The sequence below is a fragment of the Megascapheus bottae genome, chromosome 3 (assembly GCF_031878675.1).
Source record: "Megascapheus bottae isolate mThoBot1 chromosome 3, mThoBot2.hap1, whole genome shotgun sequence".
NCBI lineage: Eukaryota > Metazoa > Chordata > Mammalia > Rodentia > Geomyidae > Megascapheus > Megascapheus bottae.
In genome coordinates, this window is record NC_143511.1 from 3,750,113 (window position 1) to 3,765,388 (window position 15,276).

Below are 15,276 nucleotides of genomic sequence, written 5' to 3' on the forward strand. Positions count from 1 at the left end.
TTTTTTGGCTCCCTTGTCAAAGATGAGGTGGCCATAGGTCTGTGGTTTAATATCTGGGTCCTCAGTTCTATTCCATTGGTCTACAGGCCTGCTCTTGTGCCAGTACCAAGCTGTTTTGATAATTAGAGCTCTGTAATAGAGTCTCATATTGCCTCCTGAAGTAGGCAGATACAGCTTATGAGGCCCTCGGGACCTGGCCAGCAAGATCCCGGGTCTCCATATCAGTCCTGAAATCCCATCAGATCATCCAGTAACAGAGAAGACTCACAGGGATCTGTGGGAGCCATTTCTATTTCCATAAACTCCACTTTCAGGACTTGCATATACCAGGTCAGACAAAATTAACTAGATTCCTCCTGGGGAAATGATTCGGAATATATGACAAGGTTGCCCCCTAGTGGTCAACTGGCAAATAGCAAGGGAGGGCGGAGCTGTGGGCAATCCCTCTTCACACGGCCCCTCCCCCACCCTCAGAAGCCTCTGTGACTCTGCCTTGCACTGTGATGCAGCCCAGGGGGTATTGATGAGCCCCTGCCCTGTAGGGGCTCAGATGCCTCAGGCAGCCATAAGATCCAGAACATGGAAAATGGTTTCTCTTTTCTGAAGAGTCATATTGAGTCATGGCTGAGCTTTGGCTCACTTCTCTTAAATGGAGACCCCAGGTTCACCTTTCTAAGTGCCTTGTGGTTTCTACTCCTATGTCTGTGCTACCGGTTATTGAAACCTCCATCACCAAAACTCCTGAAAAAGGACATCCAACAGGTAAGGAAATACGAGAGAATCCCCCAGAGATTCTTTTGGGTTTCCCATCTCTAGCTTGACATCACTGAATGAATGAGTCAGTCTATCTTACAGAGATCTAAGAGAAAGTCCGAAAAGAAGACAAAGCACCCATGTCATAGGGCGTGCTGCCTGGCATGGAGGACTTACGGAGGATTAAAGTTTCCATCTGAAATCCATAGACCGCCTCTCTGCGTTGGAGGGTCTTAGAGAAAGGGCTTACATGGTGACACTGTGGCTCTCATTTGTTTAGTGATGTGAAGAACAGTGGCTCCTAACATTTGGTCCTGGGTGCCCCTGTACCATCACCAGGCTTTTCTTCCTGTTGAGATGGTCACGAGAGCAGCGCTGACCTCTTGAGATCCTCTGGGCAGAGCCTGGCACCTGAGTTATGCCCACAGTTCAGAATCCTCTGAGGGGGAGTACAGTGTGGGGAGTACAGTGTGGCTGTTGGCTGCAGATTCTATGCCCTCCTCTAGCAGTCTAGCCCAAAACCCCAGTGATAAGACCTTCTTTAAGAAGACAAAGTAAACATACTTGATCATCTTTAGAAGCTAATAAAAGGAAGAATCAGGGCCTGGAATTTGGCCTAGTGGTAGAGTGCTTGCCTAGCATGCATGAAGGCCCAGGTTCGATTCCTTGGTACCACTATATGGAAAAAAGCTGGAAATGGTGCTGTAGCTCAAATGGTAGAGTACTAACCTTGAGAAATGTCCAAGGACAGTGCTCAGGCCCTGAGTTCAAGCCCCACAACTGGCAAAAAAATAATAAAAAAATAAAAAGAAGAATCAAATCTGAATTTAATGTGGAGACATCTTATTATTGAATAATGCTTAGCAGAAATCGCTACAAAGAGGAGCAATAGAAATGAGTCCTGAGACCTCATTCTTTTCTTTTTGCTCTCAATGACAGGGAATAATGAAGAGGAAGAGGAGGAGAGCATTTCGAGGTACGTTGTTTTCCTATCTGATTTAAGCTTACCAAAAATGATTTTTGTCAGAACAGAGGGTGCACCGTCTCTTTCAATATGGATATTAGATCCAAATAATGCATGACTCAATACTAACATACTCCAGCTCGTTGACATGAATTTGGAGATATAAATATGTCTAGATAGACATACAAGTTTATGATGGGATATATATTCTATAGACATATCTATGCCATAAAAAACACTCAGCTTAATTTAATTATGTTCCTAAATTTATGTGTCAGTGGTTGCATGTAGAGATTCCTTTTTTGCATACTTGTTTATACAATATGACATTTGAAATATGATGTAAAACCTCACTGTTAATAAACATTTAAAAAAATGCCTTTTGTCATTCTCTTGTTCTCATAGTTTCTCAGGACATTAGCTACTAGGCTACTAGGTTTTTCTCAGAAAATGAGCCCTCCAAGGAGAGGCTCACAGAAAGGCAGACCAGACACACAGCTCAGAGTCCATACTCTGCCAACCATGAGCATGAGGCAGTTCTACACCCAGGCAGTGGGTTCTGCTCACTAGGGGGCCAGGTGATATGTCAAGCCACAATTTCAGTGTCCAGGCATTGTGGAGAGCATTACTCCTGGGTGCTCAGATTTATGTCTGAGGTAACCACTGACTGCAGGGCTTCACATGGTGGATTTGTGCATCACATGGGATGAGGTAGAAGGTATTTTATACATGATGCTAGCTTCATATGAACCTTCTTAATGAAGGAAACTGATCATTTGACTTTGTCTACTCATATTTGGGGATTTTAGCATTTATATCCTAGAGATTGATAGGATTCTTATGTTCCTACTTTTGTTACATGTAATCCATTGTCCTGGTTTTCCAGATCGGAGAAGTCACCGGGAAGAAGTAGAGGAAGGGAGGAAGCTTCTTTCTATTCTGAAAAGGTGATTATGATTTCCCATTCTATTCTGATCTCTGTGTCCTGGGGATGAAGTGCCACCCATCTCAGTCATGGGAGGGATAGCCAGAAAAGGTATGTGAAGGAAGGTTCTGGGGAGAAGCTCTAGTCTGTGTTGAGAGGTCCTAGATGTTAGAGAACATGAAGAAAGTAGCCGGCAGCCCAACAACCACGGGGTCAGTGGGCCCGCTCATCCTTGTGCTAATCATAGATACAGCTTGGTCCCTTCTGTCTCCTGCAGCCCCCTGAACCTACAACATGATACCACCCACTTTCGGAAACTGCTCTGCCCTGACCCTTTCTGTGAGGTATGCAACAGAACAACTGCTGAGGTCAGTCGTCTGCTCTCCCAGGCATACCTGAAGGAAACTGCATGTGCTCTGTCCCCATCCGCTTCCCCAGCTCCCATGAAAAAGTCATCATCTCTGACTACTGCTCTTTCAGCAATTCCTTCAGAACAACCAATCCGAGCCCCTACGCCTACCTTTTCTGTACCCTCACCAAACCAAGACATTCCCTTGAAGGACTTCAGTTCATCCTCACCACTGGAAGAGTCTGAACCATCCAAACCAATTTCTCAGACAGAGATCAAATTCCCAGTGGACCCCTCACCATCTGAGCAACTTGCCTTAATTTCCCCTCCCCTAGCACATCCTACTCAGGGAGGAGAACTTGTTCTCCAACAAGTTTGCCCTTTGTCTACTGTGGACAGCCCTGATAGGTTGTCCACCTGTGACTCAACAATGAGAGACCCTAACTCTTCCAGCTTAGAGGTGTCAGGATTCTCCTGCAGTGAGCCTATTGTGAAAAACACACTCTCTTCCGATTTGGTAGAACATAAGGCCAGGCAGAATTGTCTTGACCTTCATTCTTCTGAGGCCTCTGCAGGAGATAGCACTCCAACCTACTATGTAGAACCTTGTAACCTCTCATTTGTTGGACTTGATGTCCTTAAATTCCTGGAATCACAAATTAAGAAGAGAGAAGGCTTATTGATGTGGAAAGAAAGGGAAAACAAAATTGCTTCCTTTTCAAAACATGATACGCTATTGAGTTCTGTAGGGAAAGTGTTAGGGTCTGTTGCTGAGGAGCAGGACCTGGCAGTTTCCCTTCCATTTGGGATGGCCAAAGGCAAGCAAGAGGAGCTACACAAGTACGTGCAGGCCCCAGGTCCAAATCCCTATGAGGACCACTCACGACAAAAATCATCTGCTAAGCACTTCTGGGGCCTCCCATCACTACACAGTGAGTCCCTGAGCCCTGCTGTTGTTGCCTTAGGTGACTGTACCCTAAAACTTGTCTTCTTTAATATAATCTCCAACGTCGCCACAGCCCATGAATCCCCCATCTTCCCTAACCCTAAACCTTTGCCATTATCTGATATCCAGTCTCAAGTCTTACCTGAAACCTTGTGCCAAGATCTTCCAATGTCCCAGGCCCAGGCCCAGGCCCAGTTTCAATCTCCACTTCCAGTCCTACCACCTTCTCTCTTACCCCAGGTTAGGGCCTGTGGAGTCTGTTTTCATGGACCACAGAGTGAGACACAGATCCTCACAACCTCTGAAATTCATCACATGGAACATAATATACTGCGGAAAAAGCAAGAGAATGTGTGGGGTTTACCCTCTGTGGTCCGGGGATCTCAGGAAGACTTTTGTTCTCCAGCTCCACAACTTTCATTGGCCAGACAATATTCCCAGGCCAATGTTACAGTGTCCATCCTTCCTGGTGATTTCCCCCTCACCAGTGAACTGCGGCAAAAACTAGAGCATCACCTTCGAAAGAGGCTCATCCAGGACCGCTGGGGCCTGCCACACAGGATCCAAGAGTCTCTGTCATGGATAAGTCCTAGGACAGACATTCCCCAGAGCTCTAGGGCAGACATTCCCCAGAGCTCTGAGTCTAAGAGCAGTCAGGGACTCTCATGGTTTTCCTCCCTGAAATGTCAGAGCAGCACACATCCAAACTTTGAATCGATTGAACCAGAAAGCGTTGACGAGAAGAACTCAGAAATACCTCTGCTAGAAGAGGAAGTGGGGAAGGAACAGGGATACAGTCCAGAGATTGGCCCCACAGACCATCTATCCAGTGATTCAGAGGGTGATTCTCATAGTAGTTCAGGATCTGACTCAGAGTCAAGCCCAGAAAGTTACACAGAGAGTATGTCAAGGAATACTGTAAATACCTCACTGAGTCATAAACAACTCAAAGATGCCCTGGAAAAACACTGGGACAAGAAATTTGCAGAAATCAGTAAAGGTCAGATTCCTGGCACTGCAACTGGTTCACATCAGTTCAACAACATGCAATTTCCCTCCCGGGAAAAATCCCCTAGCCAAATGAAACAGACGGCACTGGAACCATTAATGGGGGTGGAGAGCAGCTTGAGCATACCCCCCAACATTTCCTTCCATGATTCCAGCAAGCAAACTATTTTGGAAGACCGTATTAAGTTTTTCTATATGAAGATGATGCATGGTCTTCTCCAGAAAATCCGGGAAACCGTAGAAATTGTTAATGAAAAAGAAAATCCATACCAGGCCTGTTCCAACTTGAAACTTCCCTCCCCATCCAGTTCCATTTCTGGGGAGGATTCTCAACTTAGTTTCTCTCAGCCTCTTAGCAAAAATTTTGATAGTGAAGAGAAGATAAGATCAACAAATTCAACCTACGTCGTAGATTTTCCTGATCCTGATGCCTTACCTGAAAATAAACAAGAGGAAGGATCCCAACCACTCCGTGTTGTAGATTTTCCTGATCCTGATGCCTTACCTGAAAATAAACAAGAGGAAGGATCCCAACCACACCGTGATATGAAGCATGATCCTGTAGATCTTCACAAAATGGATAGAAATGATCCTTTGCTTTGCCAAACACAAAACATCACCAACAAAGCCATTCAGAAAGTAAAAATAAGGTCAACTGAAGCTGTATCTGAGCCACTGAGTAAGAGAGAAATTTCTGATAAAAGAGTAAAACCACCTCAGGAAAAAAGCATGAGGTTGGGAAATATTTCCATGGCTAGCACAGAAAAATCTAGGGAGCTATCTAAGGTGGAGGATCTCTGTTTTTATCAATCACAAGCCAGTACCACCTTAAAGGTCAGCAAGTGCAAGAGCTCCCTAAGGACAGATGTTGATATGAGAAATGTGGAAACGGCACTGACTACTCAATGTCCCTTAAAGGGAACATTGGGTCCCCGTGGTCCTGATCTCCCAGACTTAAAATATCAACTTTTTGATGAGTTGAAATTGAAAATGGAGAGCAGAAAGAAAGGAAAGGCCCAGGGTCTTCAGGATGACCAGCCTCTGGAGTCAGATAACTTGAAAAACCCGAGTTTGTTTACTTTTGACTCTGGTGATTCCAGTGGGGATGTGGCAACTTCCCATGTGCTACATGCTCTACAGGACAAGTCAAAGATCAGCAGGGAGCAGGCACAGAAGCCTTGCACCACCAGTGACCTCCACAAGAGCCGAGGCAAGAATTTGCCACAAGTTAAGAAGGGCATGAGCCCTGCAACACCCAAATCAAGGGACTTTGGTGGAGGAGATACAGGGCTGGCACCATCACAACCCAGAAAGCAGACCCAGCATCCTCAAGAGAAAGCAAAGGAGAGGCCTGGGACAAAATCCTCCCACCCACTGTCACAGAAGGTACGGCCTCCTCATGAAAACCGCTTCAGAACCCACATGAAGCAGTTTTTTCAGTGGCTTAGTACAGGTAAAAACAGTAAAGGACAAAGTTCCCTGGGAAAGGGCAGTTCTCCATCTGTGCAAGCCAGAAGCCTAGGTAAAGGGAGAGCTGCTATTCCAGCCAACACTGAACATCAGAAAGTCCCCAGAGACACTGGGAAAGTCCCAGGGGTGAAAGGAGTGCAGAGGCATGGAGTAGATACTACGTGCTCCCCAGGACCCTTTTTGTCTTCCGTGAAGTCTGGGAAAACTCAACAGAAGGCAGAAAAGCAAACCCAGACAGATCATATTCAGGGCCAGAACCTCAACGAGAAAGCTTCCTGCTCTAGCGTGTCATGTGTCAAGTCCAGGATGCAAGAAGCTGCTTGTCCTGGTCAGAGTAACCTTGAGAAGAACAGGAAGGGCACAGGCTGGCATGGAGAGCCAACAAATGTGCTATTTGCTAACCACAGGCATCTCACAGCCATGGCACACAGGGAGCCAGTACTCCATGGCAGACCCACCTGCAAACGTCAAATGCATCAGGTGCCTCCGGCTGCCCCTTCCATTCCTAATGGCAGTGTGTTGGAAAATGTTTCCCTATTGAAAGAGAAAATCTTCATCATTCTCCGGGACAAAAGTTCTCCTCCCTCAACGTAATTCATTTCCTTTCCCCCAATGAACCTTCAACACATTGCCTTATTTTCACCTGCAATAAATGTTCTGACAGTAGTTCTGCCTTTTGCATCTTGTGCATATGAGTTTTGTGTAACTCATGGCTGGTACTTAGGACTAGGGAGCAGTTTGTTCTTACTGATTTTCTCTGTTGTCTTTGATGAGTTGATTGTTGGAGCCCTTGCTGAGAAATCAATGACTAGAATCCAAAAATCTCCTTCCCTACCTAATAAAGCTTATTTTCCATCTTCAGATATAGTAGGGAAGAATTAGCATATCTGTACAAGGGATTAAATGCAAGTATGTGTTTCAGAACAACTTTACTCTGTGTGTGTGTGTGTGTGTGTGTGTGTGTGTGTGTGTGTGTGTGTGTGTGTTGGTCCTGGGGCTTAAACTCAGGGCCTGAGCAATGTCCTTAAACTTTTCCTGAAGGCTAGTGTTCCATTAGAGTCACAGCTACATTTCTGGCTTTTTTTGGTAGTTAATTAGAGATAAGAGTCTCATGGAGCTGGCTTGTTTCTGTACCTAGATACTCAAGAAGCTGAGATCTGAGAAGATAGTTCAAAGCCAGCCCAGGCAAGAAAATTTAAGACTTGTATCTCCAATTAACGACCAGAAAACCAGAAGTAGAGCTGTGGCTCAAAATGGTAGAGTATTAGCCTCGAACAAAAAAATCTCAGGAATTGTTATTCATTCTGACTTTGTTACCTAGTACATTGTATACAAGTTTGTTTATTTGAAATAGGAAAGGGCAGGGGAGAAAACAAGAGGATTGGGAGGGGACAGAGGGAGGGAAAAATGGGGACAAAAACATGAGAAAGGGTATCAATGTGTGAGTAGTAATGCACCTACTACCTGGTGAATGTAACTGTAACCCCTTTATACATTACCCAGACAATAAAAAGGAAAATCTCAGGAATATCACCAAGGCCCTGAGTTCAAGCCCCATGATCTCCCCCCCACACACACCAAAAAGTCTCATGACTTTCCTGCACAGATTGGCTTCTAGGATTACAAGTGTGAACCACCAGCAACCAGTAGACAGCTTGACTTTTTTTTAAAGAGGTCAAAATATGTGTATTTTTTTAATAATTTCTTGACACTATGGGTCTTGATCTATGGGTTGTAGGGTAAAGAGGGGCAGTAGAACAATCAAAAGGGAAACAATACCTAATGGAAGTGAAGAAGAGATCCCAAAGATAGGCAGGGCTTCCGCCAAACTAAAGTGCAATTGGTTTGCATACTCTTGGGAAGAAAGCCTCCAGATTCCTTTTCTATGGAATATTGGGAGGAAAAATGATGCAGCCTGGGTGGAAATAGGATTGAAGGCAAAAATGAGTGAAAGTCATAAGTAGACACTGAGCCACTGGCAGGCTGACCACAGATAGCAAGTCTCATGAAAAAATAAAAAAGCTGAAGGGTTAACATAAAAGCTGCAACAGTGCTATCTCTGGAAGATTCAAGAGGATTCAACTTTCCAACCGTTTTGACCTATAGTTTTTTAACCATAAACATGGACACATCGATAAGTGTACATACATATACATATATACTGATTGCTTTTCTTGGAAGCACAAAAATATTTCCAAAGGAAAGCACAATGGGGGCAGCAGCATCTGGACCTCACACAGGCTAACATCTCCCGCCTCTGTTCACCTGACCTGGAAGAAGGCAAAAAGACCTTGACTAGGAGGAAAAGGTCTTCCCCAGCCCTCTGCTTCTCAGCTATTGGTTCTTTTCCAACTTATCCTGGGCACCAAGTGGCTACAATATCAGGAAGAAGGATGGGACCAGAACTTTTGCCTGGGTAACTGAAAACTAAGATAACTATCACCTGCCAAAAGTTGTATCTCTGACAGGAACTGGGGCAAGAAAATGGTGGTGAGGAAAGAGGATAGGTTAGGTAATGGAGTAGGAAGATATATACTCATATCTGTATGAGTATGTACATGTAGATACATATGAATGAGAAAAATCCAGTTATAGAACGAACTAGGGACACAGCTGAAGGACCTCCATGTTCCTTGTTAGATCAGGTTCAAGGGGGGATTAAAATAGATTGGAAACCCTAAGTCAACAGGGAAATTGTGGCAGGAAGGACAGAAACAAGAAACGGCCTCACAAGAAGTAAGATAGTCTTTCCCACCCCTGCCATCCTAGCTCCCCCGCCATCCTAGCTCCTCAACTTTTAAAAAAAACCAATCATCAAAAGGAAGAAAACACAAAGCTTAAGACAAAGGAGGAGAGAAAAAAGTATTCTCATACTAAAAATTCTGCACACAGAAACATCTGTGTGCAGATTTTTCTAATTTCTCCAGAAATTATGGCAGGCTGGGTGTGAGGCACTAGGGAAAGAGAAGACAGAACACACATCACAGAACTAGATAAGACTTCCATTAAACTCTGGTTTTATTTCCAGTGTTCCCATCACAATAGTAATACACAAACCAAGGCAATATTGGTCTTGAACGGAGAATCACAGAGTCCCCTGGCCCTGGACTTGGTACAATATAACTTTGTTATTGCTTCTGGGTCATTTTATCCTCTTGATATTTTGGGGGATCATGTCCTATAGAGTTATATACTGATTTCTCAGCTCTGTATATGATAAACTGAAGGCTGATGACATTTTTTTCTCATCAGTCTCTGCCACAGTGTAGCGATAGTTCTCCACATGGGCATGTTTAGCTATTTTAGAAAACAATTTGGCTCTTACAGTTTAGAAATCTGGCCCAGAAATGGAGCTTCATTCCCAATCGATTTTAGCTTTGCAACTTGTCTCTTCTTCAATAGATATCCCAAAGTAGTTCTCATTGTCCATCCTGAGACTCAAGAGCTGGACACACATTTAGACTGCGTTACATTTCTGGGGAAGCAGCCAGATCTCAGGTTTCATTTTCTCAAGAATGTCCACCAGCTGCTGGTTGCCTTTTCACATCCCATTGAACATCACAAATATCTTAGAATATCTCTTCACATCTGTCTGAACTTCACTTCCTATAAGTGAGACTATCCAAACCATCGTGGATATTGGTGAGAAGAATGGGGTCAGGAACAGGGAGAATCAGGTCTAAGTAGAGGAGTTTGGTCATGGATGTCTAGGATTGGTTCTTTAAGGTTTGAATACTTTGTGAAAAGTTGTCACCACGTCTTCCACCTGGCTTGTGATAAACTCTGAAAGAATCATCCTTGGGCTTCACTTCCTGATCTACCTTCAGTGATGAGGGCATGGCCCAGCTGGACACTCTGCTAGAGACCAGAGGCTCTAGGGAAGAGGACCAGAGGAACCTGAGGTATCTCAGCTGCCCTCAGGACCTGGTCACACTCACTGGCTTTTTCACTGCTTGTTCATTCTTGCCTCCATCTGCCCAGTCCACCTGTACCCCAGTCTACCCAGTCTCTCCATCTGGCTGCCTGCTATATACTCGCTCCTGAGCTCACCTTCCTGGCTTTTGCCCCTCATGATGGAAGTTACATCACCACAGCTAGATTGTCACATAAGGTTTTGATTCTATTCTGTGGTGTTTGGCAGATAAGTTTCCTCCCTGAAAATAATTCATTCTTTCCCTCAATAAATGTGCGCAGAGCTGGGAGGGGGAAGAGTATGGGAATGGAGCGAGTATTGCTGAAGAATGTGTCATATGTCACATGCTAAGATTCAGAAGCATTCTTTGACCTTCTTGTAAAGATTTCTGGCAAGTCATCTATGGATGATTTTTTCCTCCTAATTATGGGTGTGTCAAAGTAAAAGATTTCTGCTATTTCCTCTCAATATATCTTTATCTCCGGAGTTTTGCCATTGACCCTACCATTCTGACTCCTAGGACTCCAAAAACGTGCAGATTATATGAACATGCTCCTCCTCAGAAGAGGAAGTGGGGACATTTTGGAGGACCTCAATATTCATTTTAGAATCAATTCCCCTATTGTTGGTTTTTAGGGTCCTTTATTTCTATGGAAGTCAGTTTATGCCTTAATTTTAGACATATCGCCAAAAGAAAAACAGAATAATCTGTTTTCTGTGGTGATATAGTTTGACATTCTTCCCCGTTATCTCATTTTTTCTATTTCCAATATTAGTCAAAATTTTCAATTCTAGATTAAATTAACTTTATTATTTTTCTACTATTTCATATGCTATGCTCTTATACTTGTTTCCTTTATCCTAAAGGTTTTATATGTAATCAACATTTCTAAATGTTATCTTCAGATAGGCTTTATTAATTCCCTTTATATCTTTTGTCTGAAAAAATACACATGTTGAAAATCTACTGGAATCATGAAGTTATGGTCAGCTCTCAGGCTCTGCCCTCTCCCAGCTCTGTGCATGTATATTGGGGAAAAGAACGAATTACTTTCAGGGAGGGAATTTTTCTCTGTCATTTGTATAATAGAATCATAAACCTATGTGACACTTTAGCTGGATATATATATATATATTTTTAAGTCTACCTGTGGTGATGCAACTTCTGGCATGAGGGGCAAAAGCACTATTCGCAATCTTTTATTCCACAAATCATTACCTTGTGCAAATAACTTTCATGGTGAGATAGTTCACACCAGGATTAACAAAAATGAGTAGATAAAGGCTAAAATCCTGGAGAAATTGGAAGTATCTCTCACAGCCAGTAAAAATGTAAAATGATCCAGCTGTTTTAAAAATCATTTTGCCATTTCCTCACATGTTAAGCATAGCATGGCCATATCACACAGCAATTCCATTTCTATTTCTATGCCTGAGAAAAATGCCTAAGTTCACACAGAAACTTGTATGTAAATGTTTATAGCTGCATCACAGCCCAGACCAGAAACAGCTCACTTATCCAACTAAAGAATAGATGAACAAAATGTTTATTAGAGCAGAAAATAGCTTTTAGTAATAAAAAGGAATAAAATATTGATACATGCCACAATATGGATGAACTTTGAAAACACTGTTAACGAAAGGAAGTCACGTGCAATTGACTATATATGATTCCATTACACCCAGAAAATGAACATTACATTTACAGAGACAGAAAGACTAATGGTCGATGAGAGATGAGGAGGGATAAGTGTGAATAAAATCTCAAGGTCACAGAGTCCCCTTTTAAAGTCATGAAAATACTTTGAATTTGACTCTGGTATGTTTGTACAGCATAAAAATTATACATGACCTAGGTGGGTGGTATGGTATGTGTTATGGTACATTTCAATACAACTTAAATGATATAAAAAGTAGAAGTGCTTAAAAAGTGAACGACAGCTAGAAGCAGAGGAAGCCATCCCAAAATCATTCTATGAAGCCAAAATCACATTCATCTCCAAACCAGGGAAAGACCCCTCCCTCCAAAAAGAGAACTACAGACCAATCTCTCTGATGAACATAGACACAAAGCTCCTCAATAAAATACTAACCAACAGAATCCAGAGACAAATTTCAAAAATTATACACCACGATCAAGTAGGCTTCATCCCACAGATGCAAGGTTGGTTTAACATTTGCAAATCAACTAATATAATACATCATATCAATAGAGCTAAGGTTAAGAATCATATGATAATTTCTCTGGACACCGAGAAGGCATTTGACAAAATACAACATCCATTCATCTTGAAAGCACTAGAAAAAATAGGAAGAGCAGGTACATTCCTTAAAATAATTAAAGCCATATATGACAAACTACAGCCAGTATCATATTAAATGGAGAAAGACTAGAATCATTTACTTTAAAATCAGGAACTAGACAGGGATGCCCACTTCCTCCACTTCTCTTCAATATAGTGCTGGAACCCTTAGCTATAGAAATAAGACAAGAGAAGGACATCAAAGGGATCCACATAGGGAAAGAAGAAATCAAACTATCCCTACTTGCAGATGACATGATCCTATATCTGAACAACCCAATAAACTCCACTCCTAAACTCCTAGAACTAATAAATCACTTTAGCAAAATGGCAGGATACAAAATCAACCTGCAAAAGTCAGTAGCCTTTCTATACGCCAAAAATACACAAACAGTGGGAAAAATCAAGAAAATGATCCCTTTTGCAAAAGAGTAAAATGTTTAGAGATTAACTTAGCCAAAGATGTAAAGGAATTATTTCATGAAAACTATAAAAGCCTAATGAAAGAAATCGAAGAGGATACCAGGACATGGAACAACATCCCACGCTCATGGATAGGAAGAACCAATATAGTGAAAATGGCCATATTGCCAAAATCGATATACAAATTCAATGCAATCCCCATCAAAATCCCAAAGACAATTCTTTACTGAAATAGAAGATACAATCCAAAGGTTCATATGGAGCAACAAAAGACCTAGAATAGCCAAAGCAATTCTAGGCAAAAAGAGTAATGCAGGTGGTACTGTAATACCAGACTTCAAACTCTACTATAGAGCCAAATAACAAAAACAACATAGACCAGAAGATCAATGGAACAGAAGATCCAGAAATAAAACCACATACCTATAGTCATCTTATATTTGACAAAGGAGCTAGAGATCTACCGTGGAACAAACACAGCCTATTCAATTATTGGTGCTGGCAAAACTGGGTAGCCACATTCAGAAAACTGAAATTGATCTCAGCCTGTTGCCATGCATAAATGTTAACTCAAAATGGATCAAAGATCTCAATATCAGACCTGAAACTCTGAAAGCGTTACATGATAGAGTAGGAGAGACATTGGAACACATAGGCACAGGCAAAGCCTTCCTGAACAGAGTCCCAGATCACAACAGAGTGGAGAGATTTGACAAGTGGAACTACCTAAAAATAAAAAGTTTCTGCACAGATGAAAACATAGCTACTAAAACAGAAAGATAGCCAACCAACTGGCGAAAGATATTTACCAATAATACATCAGACAAATGCCTAATACTCAATATCTAAAGGGAATTCAAGGAACTAATTCCCCCAAAGCCAATAAACCAGTCACAAAGTGGGAAAGGGATCTAAACAGAGACTTATCAAAAGAAGAGGTTAAGATAGCAAAGAAACATATGAGAAAATGCTCATCATCCATGGACACAAAGGAAATGAAAATAAAAACAACCCTAAGATACCATCTTACCCCAATCAGCATAACCAATATTCTGAACTCAGACAGCAACAAATGCTGGTGGGGATGTGGAGAAAGAGGAACCCTACTGCACTGCTGGTGGGAATGGAAACAAATTCAGCCACTCTGGAAGGCAGTTTGGAGGTTCCTCAACAAACTAAATATAGACCTTTCCTACAATCCAGCCATACCACTCCTGGATATCTACTCTAAGCATCATAACCCAGGATATGATAAGGACATCTGCTCAGCCATGATCATAGCTGCACTACTCACAATACCCAAGAGATGGAAACAACCCAGATGCCCTACTAGAGATGAATGGATACAAAAAATGTGGTATGTATATATACAATGGAATTCTATATAACCACCAGATAAGATAAAATAATGGCATTCACGGTGAGGTGGATGAAATTAGAGTGAATCATGTTGAGCGAGATAAATCAAGACCAAAGGAACAAAAGTCATACTGTCTCCTGATATGTGGATCTTAGATTCAAATAGTACAAGAGTGATGACTCAATACTTTTGGCCTTTGAGATATGAATATAACTATATGGACATATAAATCTATGGTGGGATATATATTCTAAAGACATTATGTTATATTGTATAGAGCAATGCATATCTATGACGCAGTTTCAGCTTAACTTTAATTTTGTTCCTAAATTTATGTGCCTGTGATTGCATATAGAGATTCCCTTCTTGAATATTGTTTGTTAAACTTGACATTTGAAATTTGATGTAAAAAATCAGTATTAATAAAATCTTTTTTTTAAGTGAATGTCAGGAATAGGAGAGGCTATTACAGAAGAGCTCAATATATTTTTGAAATCTGGAGGAGAGGTAATGACTTAGCAAAACAGAAAAGCACCTTCAAGCTAGATTCTACCATGAATCCCTGAAGACAGATGATTCAGTAGGAACCAATAAGAAAGAGACCTGGGGCTGGGAATGTGGCCTAGTGGTAGAGTGCTTGCCTAGCATGCACGAAGCCCTGGGTTGATTCCCCAGTACCCCATACATAGAAAAAGCCAGAAGTGATGCTGTGGCTCAAGCAGTAGAGTGTTACCCTTGAGAAATTCCAAGGACAGTGCCCAGGCCTTGAGGTCAACCCTCAGGACTGGCAAAATAGAAAGAACGAAAGGAAAGAAGGAAGGAAGGCAGGAAGGAAGGAAGGAAGGAAGGAAGGAAGGAAGGA

The 15,276-nt window shown here is 42.1% G+C and overlaps 1 protein-coding gene and 1 pseudogene across 1 annotated transcript; one reads left to right on the forward strand and one right to left on the reverse strand.

Moving 5' to 3' along the window:
• Window positions 1–620: 620 nt before the first annotated feature.
• Window positions 621–7,009, forward strand: LOC150064831 (spermatogenesis-associated protein 31D3-like). The gene is made up of 4 exons (XM_090329211.1): window positions 621–762; window positions 1,693–1,729; window positions 2,920–5,353; window positions 5,864–7,009. Exons 1-4 carry the CDS (start codon window positions 621–623, stop codon window positions 7,007–7,009), a joined length of 3,759 nt encoding a protein of 1,252 aa, XP_090185337.1.
• A 2,491-nt stretch (window positions 7,010–9,500) lies between these two features.
• On the reverse strand, window positions 9,501–10,254 carry LOC150064832 (proteasome activator complex subunit 3 pseudogene; annotated as a pseudogene).
• Between the last annotated feature and the right edge of the window lie 5,022 nt (window positions 10,255–15,276).